Source organism: Passer domesticus, chromosome 8 (genome assembly GCF_036417665.1).
Source record: "Passer domesticus isolate bPasDom1 chromosome 8, bPasDom1.hap1, whole genome shotgun sequence".
NCBI lineage: Eukaryota > Metazoa > Chordata > Aves > Passeriformes > Passeridae > Passer > Passer domesticus.
The window spans coordinates 45,928,446-45,946,471 of NC_087481.1; the positions used below are offsets into that span (position 1 = coordinate 45,928,446).

The following is an 18,026-nucleotide window of genomic DNA, read 5'->3' on the forward strand; positions in this document are numbered from 1 at the left end:
CACTGAGCATTTTCCCAACCAGCAATCCGTGGCTGCCTGTTTGCAGGCTTTCAGAGTCCAGGCTCCTAAAAGTTCCTGAATAACTCTCTTTTATGCCCCGAGTTAATTTATTGCATAGCTGAGAACTTAATTGTATGAGAGTCCTAAAAATGTCCTCATGTATATGCTAAAGTTGCATTTTGTATGATTTTTCTTAAGGTATGTTCTTTAGCCAGCAGGAAAGTAATGGGAGACACCAGTGTTTATATTCTACGTAACATACTGGAGTCCTGATCCTCGCCTGAGACCTTTAGGCAATGCTGAAAAATACTAACTGTAGCTGTCAGTGGCTTTGAGGTTTTTTCATATTCTTTCCACCCTGCCGTACTGCTTTTGAAAGGCACTTTTGTTATGCGAATAGGTTCCTCCCGGCAGCTGCAGAACTTTCCACAGTAGGAGCTAGGAAGGAGCCAGCAGACACTGCAAGGAAAGTTGGTGCCCTTTTCCCGGCTGCTCACCAAACACAGCAGTACTGCCCTTCCCAGCCACGCTGGCTCAGACTAACCCTTTGCTGTTGTTCTCTTGCCTGGTGAGGTTGCAGCTCAGCCTTTAGGTGAAGTTGTGGAGATGTATTACCATTCTCTGTCTATCAGAGCTAAGGATTCAGATCCGATAGGAAGTGGGATCACTGTGCAGATGGAAGTTTCTCTTCTCTAATGCACTGTGTTGTGCAGTGACTGTGTGCTTTGTTGGCAGAATCACCTCCAGCTCAGGCCAAATGAGAGCACTGTTCTTCTGGGCCTTGTAGAAACGAAGGATGAGTAGTTCTGAAGTGCAGCATAAATAAGCAGCTTAAGTAAAATGTTACAGATCTTGATAAGTTTTCTTTATCATTAGTGCCTTCACTCTTGTTCTGTGAATGCAATAGTAAATCCTTATTGTACTCCTAGCTTTTCTTTCCAGATCCTTTAGGGTATTAAGATGATGCATTAGGATGATGCAAGTGTGCTGCAACTTCCCAGGCTTTTGCAGTGGAGCTGTTTGCACTTTCTTTGTTAAAAAGCACAGCCTCACTTGTGCTGGTTGTGGTGGTTCAGAACCTGCTCTCAACACCTCACCCGGGCTTTGACTAATTCTGCAGGCCATGAAGTGGAAAGCCAGAGTAGCTCTGTAGAGAAATGTGTGAGCCCTTGAGCTGAAACACGTGTCAGTAGTCTAGTTACTTGATTACACAAAGATTTATTTATTTTTAATAAGTTGCTTTGGAAATCATTAAGAGGAACCAGTTTGGTCTTGTGAGTTTAGTTATAACTGTAATGCAAGAATAGACCATCACCTACTGGTCTAGCTACATCCAGACACCATAAAATAGAGGAAAAAAAAATGTAAACTGCCCTCATATGAACATCTTTTGCTGAAGTAGGGAGTGACATATCCCATGCAACCTCCTGTTTCGTATTTGGTTGTTTTAGTCATTTCCCGTGTTCTGTATTTGTCCATGCTGTGCAGAATGTGGAGTTAATTTCCCAGCTTTTGTGACCTTGATAGATGGAGCATATAAGCATTTCCTATATGAAGACTGTGTCACATTACTCTTTGAAGCAGGGAACTATCATTATTTACATCTGAGAATCAAATGCCTAAGTAACTTGTTGAGGAGGATAAGAAGTTTGTAGCAGACAGGAGGTTCAAACTTAGGTTACCTGGATGCTGTTTGAGCACTTTCAGAGTATTCTGAAGTTTCCTGTTAACAATGAGGCAGATGGATCCCTTTGGCACCGACAAGGCCTTTGCAGTCTTTTGCCCTTAATCTGCAAGCACTATCCCTACAGGTGTGACTGTATGTTGGCACTCTCCAGAATGAGACAGTAATGCTTCCAAGCCTCTAGAGGTCAAAGGGATTAACTTCCAGCAGCTCAGCATGATCCTGTCCTCCTTCCAGACGCTACCGCTTTCATGGTACGGACAGCAGAGCCTCAAAGAAGCAACCCCTAGGTTGCCTTCACTTGCAGCCCAGAATGTTTAGGTGACCAGAAGACTAATGGTGGTTTACTTTAACATACTGTTTTGTAGGTGCTTGGGCAGGAGCTGAGTATAGGAACCACTTCTGTCAAAATTAGTTTAACTCAAGTGTTTGTGAATTATCAGCTATGGGTCCTGCAAGCACAGTTCTGGGTACAGAGTATCAGTAGCAGAAGTTCATACCCATGTTCTTGGCCATGATGATCTGTAGGATCACTTGGATTGGAAGGGACTTCCAAAAGTTTCCAGTTGATGCTTTCTCAGAGGGCTGAGTTCCCTGGATCACATCTCTAGATCCAATTCCAGAGTTTGATCAGTGTCTAGTGACACGATATAAAACAGTTGTGCCTGCAGAATTATGAATAAGGTTGACTTGACTCTGTAGGTTTAGAGGAAAAAACAATTTATCTGTTGTATCAACATTTTTTATTTACAGAGACAATTTTGTAAAAATGAAATCTAAACTATGAGTCTCCAGGTTCAGGGACAAGATTGTAACTGGCTGAGTTTCAAAGAAGCTGAATAGTAAAATCTGTGAAATCAGTGTTGTGTGTGTGTGAGTGAAACTGTACCTTGTCTCCTCTTCCCCCTCTGCCCTGTAACAGCTCTTCCCTCATTGAAAGGTAGCTCAGTGAAACACAATTCTGTTTTCATACTGGCCAGCACAAATCAATTCACAAATTTTTACTCAGCTCTATCTCAGTGTAAGCTTTCTAAGTGGATCCTACATGAGTATTTCAGAAAGCTGAGAAACTCCTCCAAATAACTGCAGAGTGCCTCTGCATCTGTTTAGATTTAAACGTTGGAATAAATCTCTAAAAACAATTTGACTTTCTAGAAGTGTTTTCCATTTGGTTGATGGCTTACACATTTGATATGATGTACTGCAAGAGCAGTCTCTAAGCAGCAGCTGCCACAGACTGATATCTCTGAGCCCTGGGTCACTCACTTTCCAACTGTGATTTTACATGAACAGAAATCTTTGAGCATGTGTTCATTTTATGTTTATATTTGCCCTGCTTATGTATGAAGTTTTTCTTAAATCAAGCTACAGAGGAGTCCAGTAAGATTGTGTGTGCAAGTTTGGGGCTGCAGGAGCTCATGGAATTTCCTGCTAAGTACTCTGAAGAGATAACCATCTGACATCCAGATAACCATCCCTTGCTTCTCCCAAACGTTTGTATGTGAATGAATACTTATTTAAATGTCAGGAGACAATCCAGGAGAATATGTGAGTAAGCTGGTAGGTTTTGGCTGAAATTACTCTTCTGGATACTTCTTAAGCCTTTTATGTAAAGGGTTTGCTGTGCCTATTTTCTTATGGAATTGCTTCACAGGAACCTCCCAGCATGCTCTCAGGGTTCTCAGATGAGAGTTTTATACAGTTTGACAGCTGCACTAAAAACAACTGCTTCCTGTTAGGCAAGATGCTGGAAGCACTAGGTAGAGTCTTTTTTTTTCTTTTTTTTTTTTCTTTCTTTTTTTTCTTTTTCCCTTAAGCTCTGGAATCTGAGGGTCATTTGCTTATGGTGAGTAGAAATTGCACAATGCACCTGGCGCTTGAATTCAGAAGACTAACTGTCCATAATCTTGTTTAAGGCACATCAGCTCTTGCCTGACGCCCTTCCCAGGAGATAGAGACACTGAAGTGTTTAGCTCAGTGGCTGCTGAAGTCTTCTTTGGTTTTGGACAGGAGACCACCCTTTGTGTTGCTTGTTAGTGGGCAGTAAAAGGCAAGTGATTCACATCTCAGGTGATTCAAGTGATTTTCAGGGGGTACCTGTGAAGTCAGTCACTGGGTACCTTGATGCTTTTTGTGACACCAGTCCTCTGTGTTGCTAATAGTAGTCTCTTTGCTACCTAACAGAAAAATCTTCTGGGACAGGTATTAGCTCTGCAGCCTTAAAACACTATTGAGGGTTGGACTCTGAAGTGCTTTGGTCTCCTCAGGCAGTGGTGGATACTGCCTATCACCTTGGTCTGACCATCTCCTCAAACTTGGAAAAGATGCCGAGAAGCTGTTCTGGAGTACTGAAAGCTATGGATTGGCAGTTATTCTGCTGAGGATTTTTTGGTGGGTGGGATGGGGATTGTGGGTACAATTAAAATTGGTAGTGATACAAGTAAGAGCAGCATTTTCTGATGTCAGGTTTAGAAATGTAGTGATACTGTATTTCTGCAGCCTTCAAAATGGTATCAGAGTAGCTCACCAACAGCAAAAGAGGTAACTGTATTTGTAGAAGATGTGGAAAGATGCAATTAAGGAGTTTAAGTAACAGGCATCTTAAGTGGTTTCACAAAGCTAGTGTTGAAGCAGCTGAAAACTGAGTCTGAGACAAGTCATTCCAGAGTGCTGTGACCTTGCTTCCCAGAAGAGAGTCGTTTTATCTCTCTGAAGCTGTTGGGAGTGCAGCTGTGACTCCTGAAAGTGCAGTCCTAACTATCCCCAAACAGCCTGAAAGGGCTTTCTTGTTGATCTCAGGCTGAAATAATCAGTGATTTCCCTATGTAAACTCCCTTTTCCAAGGATTGGTTCACCTAATATATTTATATGCACATACTCTTAAACTCTCAAAAAAATAAACACCTAGTACACTCTGCTCCTTGTACAGGGCTGTGTAGCTTTCAAAAGCAGAATTGCAGAAATACTGCCATTTGCAGTGCAGTGGAGCAAACCTTCCCTTCTTCCTTGCAAAAGTGAGAAGGAAAATGCTTTGGCATATAGCTTTGATTTGAACTGAAAAGCCTCTGGTTTTTCAGAGCTGCTTTTAAAGCAAAGGGCTACTTTGGCTTTTGATCCTCTTAAGCTGGGTTATTTGATGTGAAAAACGTCCTGGGTACTCTGCTGCAGAGGGGAGCAGCTTTTCAGTTCTCTGTGTGTGGCTTCAGGAGAGGGCCTGGCAGAGCGTGGGGTGGTGGGGGGCTCAGGGGGGCCTGGTTGCACAGCTCTGTAAATAAAGGGGCCTCTATTTCTTTGGATTCTTTTGCTGGAACTAAATATCATGATCAGTGAAACTCTTACCTCATTAAAGGAACAAGGCAGGCTCCCCCGGCACATGCGCAGTGCTGCAGTGTGGTTTGTTCTGAGCTGATTTGCTGAACAGATAAAGGGAGTTTTAACCTAAGAATGGCATGTAATGTATGACCTTGGCTTTTGAAAGGTTTATTTTTGTTCTTTTGACAAAATAAGGTTTTAATATTAAATATGAGGTTGGATTTGACTTGGCAGATACCAGAGCCTTCTATTACTGCTGTAGTCATAATATAAAACTATCTGATGTGTGCCAGTGAGCATGCAGCAAGCCAAGAATTTCTCCATCAGTGTTTATTTTTGTGAAAACTTACCCAGTTGCTTTGCAGTTGGGGTGGCTAAAAAGGTGATGTGTCCTTGTGTTGGAGGGAGCAAAGAGGTGGTGGGCACAGTAAAGTCCATGCAGACTCTTTATACTTAGCATCTTTAGTTTTGGGGCAAAATAGGGGTTCCCCCCCTGCCCCTTCGTGTTTTAGAAGTGTTTAGAAGAAACTTTCACTCAAAACTCCAGGGCTCACCAGAACCAAGGCATAAAACAAACTATGTGAAATATTCAGATCTGTTAGTACAGAAATTTAATGCTGTACTGCAGCTTTCAGTTTGTGTAGCCGGGGCCATGCAGGGATACAAAATACTAATTCTGAGGCTTTCTTCCTGCACATGTTCCTTGTCAGATCATCATCTTACGGTAAAGCTGAGGTGCTTTTGGACTGCTATGCTGCAAGAATTTGACTAAAGAAATGACCTGTAAGCTCCAATGTCCTTTTACTAAATTTGCTGTAGTTTGAATTGGTTACCTTCAAATTTACACCACTACCACCCTCCCCCCTACAAAAAATGAAAGCACCAAACAAAACCCCCTACTAAACCCCAAAAACAAACAAACAACCCCCCCAAAAAAAATGAACAAAAACACCCAACCAACCTAACCATGACCAGAAAACCTACATCAAACCTATCATCTCATTTCTCCAGCTCTCAGAGAAACCAGCCCCAAGTAGTGCCAGAATCTAGTTTCTGTAGATCAAAGGCTGTAGTCAAAGTGTGTTGCCTCTGCAGCTGGCACAGGAGTTGTGTCAGGATGACCTGCTGGGAATGCTTTCCACTGGAAAGGGAGCAGGTTGGTGCAGGTACAGGTAGCAGAGAACGTGGGGAGGTCTGTGGAAGAGTTCATGGCTTCCGTGTGCTTTAGCAGATTTCTTCCATCTGTGTATTGTTACCCTTCCACCCAGGTTTTTTTGTGGAAATGAGGCTTGTTTGGTCTTTTTGTTCTGGAAATATTCTTAGGGTTTTTAGCTTGTTCATTGACTGTAGCTGGATGAAGGTGGTTGATTTTCTAGAAATTTTGGGGGAAGTTTGGGGGAAATTTGGAACTCACAGGAAGAAGCAAAAGTTTGAAAATCTGCAAGCCTGCAAGATGTGGTGGGGTTTTTGTCCAGCTTTTTGACATCCTCCTAAGATTCTCAACTGCTTAAGCACTTACTCTAAAAGGTAGACCCAGTGTTTCCACATGGAATAGAGAGGAGTATCTCTGTCCTTGGGAGAGATGATAAGCCATTTGTTCTTTCTTCCATTCGCACATGTATCTGGAGATCTTGGGTTTCTAACTAGGAAAAATAATTTCCCATGCCTCTCCACTAGCAGACTGATACATCCTTATCACAAATTTTGAAGCTGGGGCCAGTGTGAGCACCTGTAATAAAAAGGATATCTGTAAGAGAAGCCAAGTTGCATAACTTGGCTATTGGATAGTTCTCTGTGATTTTCCTATTCCAAGGGTCAACTGGAAGGTCGTAGGTCTGTGCAGCTCCTGAAGCTCATGACTGCTTCCATTCTCAGGTGCATCCCCCAAACCTCATCCAGGTCCTGGATTATGGTCCATTGTTCGATGACAGAAATTCCGTGGCATCTGTTGAAAGTACATTGAACTTACCTTTAAATACAAGACTTTTATTAAGATTAAAAGCAAAACCTTTGGCAGCAATACTGACAAAATTACTACGCTAATTACATTCTAAATATTAATATTTCTTTCTATGAAAGACCTGTCTAAATTAAGCATAAAGTATTTCCAAAGTAATCACGAGTATTTAAAGCCACATATGTCACAATTTCCTCAAAACCAGATTACCAAGCTAAAATTAAACAGATCAAAGACTTTCACTTTATTGACTGTTACCTCAGAACAGCTGCACAATGCAGGTGAATAACGTTTTTAAATTTTCCCTGTATTTTTACCAAGTTGTGACCATTAACTATTAAAAAACATTTTAAGTCTAATCTTTAAATACAAGTCCCTTAGATGAAAATAAAATTCTTCTAATATTTAACTGTTAATTTGAGAATATAAGTATTGTATGCTGCTGCATTTTCTGAGTGTTCTTTGGAAGATACATATTGAATCTTTGGGGATTTTAAAAAAATCTTATAAGGGAAGTAGCTTAATGCTTGTTTCCTTACCTTTTTTAAAAATTTAGTAGTTCTCTGTTTAAGAGTCACACTACCATATGAACAAATCCATTTAAGTAATGTTACCTGTCAGCTTTACTGCTTTGTGACTACTGGTGTGTTGTGACCAGCAATGTTCTCCTAAATACAAGTGTTGCTTTAGATTTGATGGATACTCACCTAAACACTTCTGTTACTCCGTAATTTTCATATGGATCAATGTAAAGCATGTGTGGTCTTCTTTAAACAGTTATTTTTGGGAAGCAGAGGTCTAAGAGTTTAAAAAAAAGCCCACTGAACTCTAGCTCATTTCATATTAGAAATAAAGCTGTGTTGTTTCAGAACATGCCTTGAAAGGAGGAAATTCAATAGGGAGCCATCTTACTTTCCAAAAAATTTAGCTGTGAAACATCAGCTCGAAGGCTTTTTGTTAACTTTGATCTTTCTTAAAACTGACCCATTCATAATGTGTTTCAGTTTCTGGTTTATGCTTTTTCCTGGAATCAGTTCTTGAAAATTATCCACTTTGAAGCATTTTTATTTCTCCCTTTAAGAAATATTTCTTTTATTTCCTTACTAAGTGATATGTGAAACTAATAAAACACTATAGGGATGCTGGTTGTCCAAGGTACAGCTTTGCATTTGTGAGGCTGCCCCTGTCCTGTATCAGTCAGTTAGGTGGATCTGCACGTGTGGTTACAGAACACAGGATCCACTGCACATCCAGATTCCACTCCCTGGATGGCTGGTTCTATGAGGAGAACACTCTTCCTTTTTCCATCATCCTAATCTTAGATCCTGCTGTGGTTGCAAGAAGTATGTAATGACTTTTTCTTTTTCATTGCCTCCAGGTTTACAGGAACAGATGGGCCGAGTGGTTTCGGGTTTGAGCTGACGTTCCGACTGAAGAGGGAGACGGGGGAGTCGGCACCACCCACCTGGCCAGCAGAGCTGATGCAAGGCTTGGCCAGATACGTCTTCCAGTCAGGTACCACAGGGTTAATGCACAGCCTTGCTTTTTTCTGCTCTGCTTCTGAAGGGCCACATCTGGTACAGCGTGTGACACTTGTCTCATCAGCACTCAGTCACATCTTGGGAATTGTCTTTGTGTGGGAACCCAAAAGAGTGTGTTCCTTCCTCCAGCCCAGCTGGAAGGGACAAAACCAGTTGTTGTAAAGGTTACTGCAAATCCTGAGTATTGAAAATCTGAAGTTACATAAGAGTCAGTAACTACAGAAAGTCTGCCCAGTGATTGTTTCCTGCATAGCTGGGTTCACAGAATTGCAGATTCACAGAATGAACTAGGTTGGAAAAGACATTTGAGATCAAGTCCAACCTATGATCTAACATCTCTTCATTAACTAAACCATGGCACTGAGTGCCACGTCCAGTATCTTCTCTCAGAAAGCAAAACACATTTGCTTATCCTGAATGGCTGAGGAACAACCATCTGATAAGGTCTCACTTCTCAGCAGAACTTCCAAAATTTGGAAGTTGGAGCTCCATCGCAGGCAAATCCCTTCCAGTGGTCCTGCAGCCAAGCAGTAGCAATGCATATGAACATGGTGTTGCTGAGATGTGAAAATGTAAAAGTTGTAAGAAATGCTAAGGCTGGGAGGGTCAAGGAATTAACAGTTGTGAATCATTACTGCTGGTGGAGAATTGCCAGAAAACTGGGAACCAGGGTACCTACAAACTATCCTCTTGCACTGTTCTTTCATGGTTTCATTTACATCAGTAGAGTGAATGATTTAGTGCCAGCACATGGAAACCTGTGGAATGGCTGATGGCTAATGTACTTGAAAGGCACTTTCCAGCATCACAAGAACTGAATGAAAATATTTAAAGAACATTTTTAAACCTAATTTGAGGTCCTTTACAGGTAAAATACCTTCTAAATAGATGATTATTGAATTTGTAGCATTTGGTACCTGCTGAACTAGTTCATAAATTGCTCAGTAACTTCTGATTCTGCTGATGGTTTTCAGTCAGCTGGTTGATTCTCAAAGGGAAAAGGTTTGGGTAAGAATAGGATTGCTCTGCTAACCTCTGTAACAAATCTGAGGACGTGCCAATCTTGTGGGTATTTTTCTGAATATTGGTGGACATAGTTCAGTGCCAGCCCAGATAATTGCTTGTCTTTTTGTAACCTTTGTTGTGTAGCTGTCTTCCACAGTTACCATCCAAAATTTGTCTCACTTCTCTGTCTTGATTTTTACAACTATTAAGCATCTAAATCTATGAGATTGTCATTATTTTTTACATTGTTTGAGATTCCTATCCTGCCTAAACTGTATTGCACAGCAGCTTTTTGGTACTGACCATGCAGTGATGAATTCATACTCATATTTTCTATGCAGTGGTTGCAGGGTCTGAAGAAAACATCTGAGTCTGAAGTCTCCCTCTTAGATACAAAGTGATTTATGTGTTATATGTAAACTTATACTAAATATCTTACATCCCATTTGGAACATTTCAAATTTCCTAGTCCAGGCTAGTTCTCACAGCAGTTGCTTGTTGGTCAGTGTCTTTTCATGGGTGAGAGGAGGTCTGCAGAGTGAAATGGGATTTGCAAGGGTACTTAAGGGCAAACTTCTTGGTAACTAAGGTGGCAGTCAGGCAGAGACTTCCCTTGTTTGGTTCCTGTAGAAATGTACTCCCATGTTTTTGACCTCAAAGCCAAATAACTGTTCTTAGAATGAAAAGAGTGGTTGTGTCCATGCTTATCAATCTGGCATGAACCACACTCCAGTGTTATCTTCTGCTTATCCATGCTGGTTTTTACTTTATATCCACCATGACTCTTTAAAGGCACACTGAAACTCATCATGCTGATGGATTCTAGCCTCTGGGTGTTTAGTTTTCAATTTGCCTTATGAAAAACAACAGTGTATGAATCATAAATTGACTTCTTTCTTTGACTATGTAATTGGGTGTGAGCCAATACCATGCTTATCATACAATGGGCAAACCACATGCTGGGTTACCTTAGGAAAAATATGAACAGCAGACAGAGGGAAGTTATTACCTCTTTGGCATGGCACTGGGAAGGACTTGCTTAAAATATTGTGTCCTATTTTGGGCCTTTAAGAGATACTGAAAAACTGGAGAGTGTTCAAGGTGGTCAGGGTTCTAGGGCATGTGAGCCGTGAGGAGAGCTGGAGGGAGCAGGGCCAGTTTAGCCTGGGAAAAGAATGTGCATGGTGATCTAATTGGAGCCTACAGCTGTAGGGAGGGTAGTAACAAGATTGTGGGGTCAAGCCCTAGATAGTACATCAAAGGGCTACAGCTCTGAATTGCAGTATGGGAGGCCCTGGAAAAGCTTCAAGGAAAACTTGCTCACAAGGAGAGCGGCAAAGGACAGGGAATGGTTTATAAGAGAGATGCTGGAACTCCATTCCTGGAAAGGTTCAGGACTTAGCTCAACAAAGCTAAGTTGGTCCTGATCTAGCATTGGGGATGGCTCCACTTCAAATAGGGAGGCTGGACAAGAGACCTGCAACAGCCTCTTAAAATACTACAGAAGTGTTAGATTTTAGGCGTTTTTTCATGCTGCTTTATGCTCTTCAGCAAGCAGCTGTGTGTTGTCACTGACTGTTACCAACCATTCCTTGCCTTGCATAAAACAAATCTGTATGCTGTTGCAACAAGGGAAAAAGCTCTAGTTTTATTTTAGTACAAATTTGATTATCACATGTCTCTTTTAGAAAAGAATTTTCTCAGACTAAAATAGTCTGGTTAATAATAGACATCACATTAATCCTGACAAGATGATGCATTTAAAAGTAAGACTTGTAATGGGGCCTATTTTATCATGTTTCTTCTTGATCTTTCAGGGCAATGCCAGTTGACCACAGCTAGATGCAGTAATTTTCTAATTTAGTCAAAGATCTCTCACTCCATTGCTCTGAAGAGTCTCCAGTACTCCTGCTACATCTGACATGTCCTGCTTTATTTTCTTGTACTCCCTGGAGCTGTCTTGTCTCAGAATGGCAGTATCCAGAGCAGTTCCTGTGCTCTTCCTTATGTCACTCCTGGGTAATCAGGCACCCAGTCCTCAGCAGTGTTACTTTCTTTTCTGTCTGGTAGCGTTTCCCCCAGTGTGACATTCTCATTCTGCAGAGCCAAGTGAGCTTCTGCAATTGTTTTTTTCCTTTTTTTTTTTACAGGACTTCTCTATTCTGATGTTGAAACTTTAAAACTGTGAAGTGTTTGAAGGGTTGGTTCTTCTGAAGCCCATTGGGCATGAAGCAGGCTGTGGCATGACAGCAATGTTTTATATGATGAAAGGTTTCTTTTTGCTCAAGTTCTTTCTGACTGTAGTGCTTAGAGCATTTGTCAAATGAAACTCTGGTAAGTGTTGTTTAACTCTAAAGTTAACTCTAAGTGTTGTTTAACTCATGTTCTTTAATGTCGTCCTCTTCAGTTGTTTAAAAAAAACCCAAAAACTATGGTGTCTTTTTAATACTCCAAAGTAGCCTTAAAAACATTTGATGAACTGAAACAACTGAAATAAAGCTTATGAATCCACTGTGAACAAGAAGCAAGAAAAATAATAAAATCAGCAGAAACTTTTTGGATAGGCTCCAAGCACTTTCACATGTCAGAAAATTGTTTACTCTGAAAGCTGTACTAAGAGCTAAATTCTTATCTCTTGATAAAAGCCAACTTTTTAGTTATCATCGAGGTGTGCTGCTGAGTCCAGCTCAAGCTGGGGGAGAGTAAGGTGTAGTCATACTCCTGCTGAGCCTGAGCATTTTCAGGTGGTGATGACTGAGTTAAATATTCACCTAGCAGCTACTGCTGTCTTAAATATTATTCCTGTGTATTGCCATTGCAAAGCATGTCTCATTGCAAGTGATGTATTTTTCTAACAACGCTTCTAGGCAAATGAATGTTGCATTCCTTTGTTTCTCTCTCTCCTGCACTGTGGCAGTGCTTTAGAAAAGCAATCTTCTGCATTGAATTTCAGACCTCTTTCAGCCTTGGCTTCTCTGTTCACCGTAACAAGCGCTTGGTGCTTTTGATTAAAGGGCAGTACTTACCCTCCTTCAACAACACCAAGCTTTCAAGTTCTAAGAGTTTTATTTGTGGCTTTATCTGTTCTTAATTTTATCACTGTTTGACCATGACCACAAATTCCAACTCTGTTAGTTTTAAAAAATCCCCAAACCTTCAAACCTTGAAAATGAAACTTTGCACAATTCCATGACCTTAGCTTGTCATGGTTCATGGGTGTACTGCAAATATCTCATGGTAGAACAAATTTATACTTCAATTCAAATGAGAAGGAAGAAACTCTCTTCCTACAGAAAGCTTATCCAGAGCTTACTACAATTGTTAACTCTTTATGTACTACAGTATTAAGACCCTTGATCACTACAGAGGGACTACCTGAAATTAAAGTCTGCATTTTTTTTCTCTCTGGGATAAATTTATGTTGTTTTCAAGGGTCAGATATATGTCATGAAGATAGTATATAGATGTAGTATAGGAACAAGTACATGTGTGTATGAGCTCTTGCTGCTTCCATGTTTTTAGACTGAAAGAAAACAGCTGCAGCTGTCAGGTACAGGTTTGGAGAAATTGTCATGAAAACTCATTGTGCATAGAGCCTAAAGATAATGATGTGGCATATGTCATGTTATATTCTCCACAATGCACAAGCTGTAGTGGGGAATGAGCCAGAAGTATTATGAGGATGTCCATGAATTAGAATTTGTAGGTTGGCTGAGCTTGATGACATTTTCCCCAGAACATATCAGCATGAGCAGGCTGAGCCCCTGCTGGTTTAGGGGAGACAGGTAGCACCACAGAAGCCTGGAAAACTGGCAAATGCTGTTCTTCACATCCCATTAAAAAACCTGTATCAAAACCAAAACAAACTCCCAAAACGACAAAAATTTTAAAAAAAAACACCACCAAAAAAAGTTTCTAATTAGTCAATCAGATTTCAGGTCTTAAGAAACTGCTAAGAGAAACAGACCATCCAGAAGGCATCCACAGAATAATGGATGTTCCAGCATGGATTTGACAACAATAAATCAGAAGAAAGTAAGTTACAGGTACCATAGGAAGCAGTGAATGTTTGTTACCTTAATACTACTGAGACTTTTTATATTGCCCCAACAAGTGTGTGAATGAGCTGAGGAAATGAGATCTTGGTGAAAGGTAAAGAAGAGGGCTGCAATACTGGTTGGATATTTAGACTCTGGGTAATTGTTAGTGTGTAGTCATCAACTACAAGAGATGGGTAGAGCTGGGAAGTACTGATGTGCAGTAAGGGCAGGGAGACACAGCAGGTCCAAGGTCTTCTCCTGACACGGGAATAATCCAGTGCAATCAGTTGGGGGAAAGCAGCAGTTCTGAAAGGAGATGAAAACTATTTGGAGTTACTATTACCAATGAACTGTGCCTAAACCAACACACTCTTCATGCTGAGAGACAGAAGTGAAATTATTTTGATGTATAAATAGAAGTGTTCTGTGTATTGCATATGATTGGGTCCTATACTGCAAGGGAGAGGGAGAACACTGTATTTCATTTTGGGCTAAAGGCTTCAAGTCAGATGCATCCCAGTTGGAGGGAGACTGGAGGAGAGTAGTAAGAATGATCCAGAGGTCCAGAAAATATGACCTGTGAAGGAATGATCAAAAGTTACATTTGTTTAGGCTAGGGAGGAGAAAATGGAAGATGTGAGAGCAGTCTTCAAATATGCAAAAGGTTTCTGTAAGGAATAAAGTAATAAATACATTTTTCATGTGCCTACTGGGGACAGGAGAGATTAAAAATTCTGAAATTTAACTAAAATTTCTGTAAAATAGGGTTAGGGTTTGTCATTAGGAGAACTTCTGAATGGCAAGTGCAGTGACACATTTGGATAGTGGCAGATTCCCAATTGCTGCATATCTTTGAGAACAAATCAAACTGTTCTTTATGGATATTTTCCAGGCAGAGTTTATCCTTCCTTTAGGCAAGGGCAGAGTAAGAGCCTTCTTAGTCTCATTTATTATTATAAATATGTCTTGAATGACTAAGTATTCTTTTCAGGTCTTCTAAATGTAAATTTTTTTTATTCCATAAATATGTAATTTATCTTTTCTCATAGTCTCCTGATGACTAGTGCACTGAAAGATATTTAAATGTGAGTTTGATGTCTCAACTAATTGAAAAGTTGAACTTTAATATTAGACTTTTGACTAGCCAGTAGTAGGAAGTTTTTTGCATCCTGGGTACTGCAAAATAGTAATAATAAAATGTGCAGGCAAAGTATAACTCTTACACTAAAGTGGGGCTCGGTGGGATTAGGGGATCTGATGGGGGTCACAGACCTGCAGCCATCACCAGCAGGTCCCTTGGCACCTGCTGTCCTGCCATAACCACCAGGCCTTGGCTTCACGTCTCCTGGGGTCCAGAAAGCTTCAGAGCTGTAGCCTCTGTGACTCTTTGCTTGCCAACATGTTTTCAAACATTCTTGACACAGGCCAATTTCTGTGTGTAAAAAGGAAAAAACCAAAACAAGCAACCAAACTCTAAACCTAAAACAAACTCCTTCCTTCCTTGAATACAAATGAAGCTTCTCTGGCTTGTTTGTAAAGCTGTTTATTTCTTCCCAGGAGGATGACTAAAGCCAAATAAAATGTGCCAGTAATTCATACACATTTTTCCCTGACTATACCCTTATCTTTTTCTTCCCAACCCCAGGCCGATTTATTATTCTCTTCTGGTTGCTATGGCTCTGGAAAATATATATTTTTTTCTATCATCTGTTTATAATATTGACCCGTTTCCAGTGTAGAGCTGGCCTGTCTCCTCTCTAGTATTCCAGGATTTTAGATTAAAATTGTATGGAGATTAACTGTGGTTTTAGCTCTACAAAGAAGTATAAATCAACATCAATTTCAGTTCAACAGAACCTGTTATGCAGTGAACTCTGCTGTGTGAATGCTGAAACTGTAGCACAGTAAATTGCTGTAGGTGAACAGGACACTCAACCAAGTGTGCAGGGGCTGCGTGCCTTTATTCTGCAAAGGGGTATGGAAACATTAAGTCACTGGTTCCAATTTAACCCAAGTTTGTCATGGCCAAAAGCTCTCATCATCTGATAGTTATTCAGCGGTCCATGAGAAATTGGTTGGGTTTTAGCCTAATTCCTCTTAGATGTTTCCCATAAAACAAGCTGTTCTGTGAGCAGCAGCTCAGATTGAGCCTGGGCCTTTGTATTTTTGTGCAGTGTCCTGCACTGCTGCAATAAATCCCTTTCTCCCCATACTGCTGCCTTTGAGCTCACCTCCCCAGTACTTCCCATCCCTCCCCCATCTCCTAAGCCAGCCTTGTCACATCCCCTGGCTTCCAGCTGGGACGTACGTGCTGTGAGTGGTACCAAATGATGTGCTGGCTGACAAAACAAACCGGTTGCTGGCGTGCAGAGTGGTTGGCTGAAGAGCTGGGCACGACAGGCAGCTGTCAAGCTCGTGCTTTGGTCCCTAACCTGTAGCTGGCTTCCTCTGGAGCTGGATGGCATTGCTGATGTTGTTGGCAATGGAATTGCCAGATGTAACTCTTGTAAATTGTCATGAAAGGCGTTGCAGTGAAGTGCTGGCTGCAGATAGACCTGGCCCTTTTTACTCCCTGTGGTAGATCTGTGTTCCCTTAGTAATGTAGGTCCCCTCTGAAGGCTTGCAAAGCTTAATATTATGTCAGTTTGTATGAGTGTAATTTTGTTACCTCCAGAGTCCGATGCTTTTATCCTCACTTGTGAGGCAGGGGTAGACCCAGCTCTCTTCTGTGGGTGGCTGCAGAGGCGCAAGCTTGCCAGTCCTTGGAAAGCAGCTTTGCAGTGGCCTTGGCCATGGCTGAGTTTCCCTGGCTGTGAACTAGCACGCAGCTGGTGGCCTGTCCTTCCTCTCTGTGAATCCTCTCTTGCTCAGAGTGGTTTCAGGTGTGGGTGGTAAATTGGGAGAGGGCATAGAGCAGGGACACAGCTGCAAGTGCCACCACGTGTGTGGTGTGCCTGTTCTTCCTGGCAGCACAGATGGAGTTGCATGGCCTTAGATTTTGTGTGATTACATTGACTTCACTTCTCTTCTTCACTTCTTCTTCTCTGCTGTTTCCAGCAGCAAAGGTGTTGCCCCTTTGCAGTACTGGAGGCCCCCCAGTGCCAGACTCAGCCCTGCCTTTTGCCCTGGAGCACTGTCACTTCATCAGCCACTGATGGGATAAGCTGGCCATTATTTTTCCTAATTCTTACGGTTTTAGTGAGTAGCATCTTTCTGGCCTTTGTGACTTGCTGGGACCTTGGGCAGCACTACAGAATCTCTTCCCCATACATTTAATTCAGCTGCAGCATAGAAAAGCCTCTGCAGCCCTTTGGCCAGGTTTGAGAAGTGCACGATGATTTCCCAGGAACATGAGAGGAAGGGACTAGCACCACTGCTGAGTGACTTTGCCTTTTGCTTCATTAGCATGGGTGCTCTGAAGCAGGGCTGGGCATGAGGCTCCTCCCAGTCAGAAGTACAGCAGTAGGAAAGCATGACTGGAGCCCCAGGAGTTTCCAAGGACACCTGTACTCTTATTTTACTTGGAAGATGAAAAATCTATGTCTTATATTGTCATTAAGCTAGTTATATAAATTAAAGTCTTTTCTCCTCTACCTCCCTATCTCCCACAGTTTGGGCTTTTTTCCTCTCCTGCAGTTTGTCTGGATTCATGGTTATTTCCTATGTCTTGCTGTGGAAGCCACTGTTGTCTCTCCAACTTCTAGTTCTTGGCTGGGAACAGGTCTCTGACCTTCTCCAGCCCCAAAGGATAGGTTCACACTAAGGCACGGAGAGACTTTGCCAGGAGCAAAGGCACAGAAAGCCTTTGTTGCTTATAAAAGACTTTGTTGAAATAGAAGGAAAGCTGTCTTCCCCTAGACTGCTTTACTGATTACATAGTATTTCCAGGCAGTAAGTGAGGGATCTCAGTGCTGCCTGAAAGAGAAGGCTTGTTTGTAGCTGCTACTGCAATTTAGATAAAGTAGGTTTAGGCCCAGTTTGAGTTGGCGAGATTTCAACTGATGCTGTCCCTTTTAATTCTGTCAACTCATGTCCTGTTCCTGCCTGGGAACTGAACTTGGCTTGTTGTTTTTCAGCTGTTCAGTACAGGTCATTCAGTTGGTTTTTTAAAGAAAAAGGAAAAAGAAAGGGGGTGGGAAATTTGTCTTCTGTCTGTGTTTTATATCAGCCCATGTGCCCTGATGCTGCTCCCAAAGGGTCAGGGATGGACACAGTGCCAAGACTTGTAACTTTGATACAGGGTTATACTTAGAAATGCACAAGTTATTTTATCCTTCATATTGCAGGTGGGCTGCTCTTGGGAGAGGGAGGGAAGAAGCTGGCACAGAGACCTGCAGGAAGCTGTGTGACACATCTCTGTGCAGGGCTGCTGCAGCAGCCCCAGTGGCAGAGGGACAGCCAGCAGGCCCCATGCCCAGGGACGCCTGGATGCTGGCCCTGAGCAGGTGTTTATCCAGAGTGGCTGCAGTTCAAGATCAGGACTGATC

The 18,026-nt window shown here is 41.7% G+C and overlaps 1 protein-coding gene and 1 long non-coding RNA gene across 6 annotated transcripts in view; one reads left to right on the forward strand and one right to left on the reverse strand.

Moving 5' to 3' along the window:
• Positions 1–18,026, forward strand: part of SUFU (SUFU negative regulator of hedgehog signaling) — an 88,407-nt gene that overhangs the window by 14,970 nt on the left and 55,411 nt on the right. For all 5 annotated transcript variants that reach the window (XM_064431155.1, XM_064431156.1, XM_064431159.1 and 2 more), the window contains one exon: positions 8,332–8,468. In XM_064431155.1, coding sequence (XP_064287225.1) covers positions 8,332–8,468 — 137 coding nt within the window. The remainder of the gene's footprint in view (positions 1–8,331; positions 8,469–18,026) is intronic.
• On the reverse strand, positions 11,251–16,346 carry LOC135306738 (uncharacterized). Its single transcript, XR_010367518.1, has 3 exons — positions 16,208–16,346; positions 14,812–14,971; positions 11,251–14,116 (listed from the first exon to the last, which is right to left on the reverse strand). It is a non-coding gene; the product is annotated as an uncharacterized LOC135306738 (long non-coding RNA).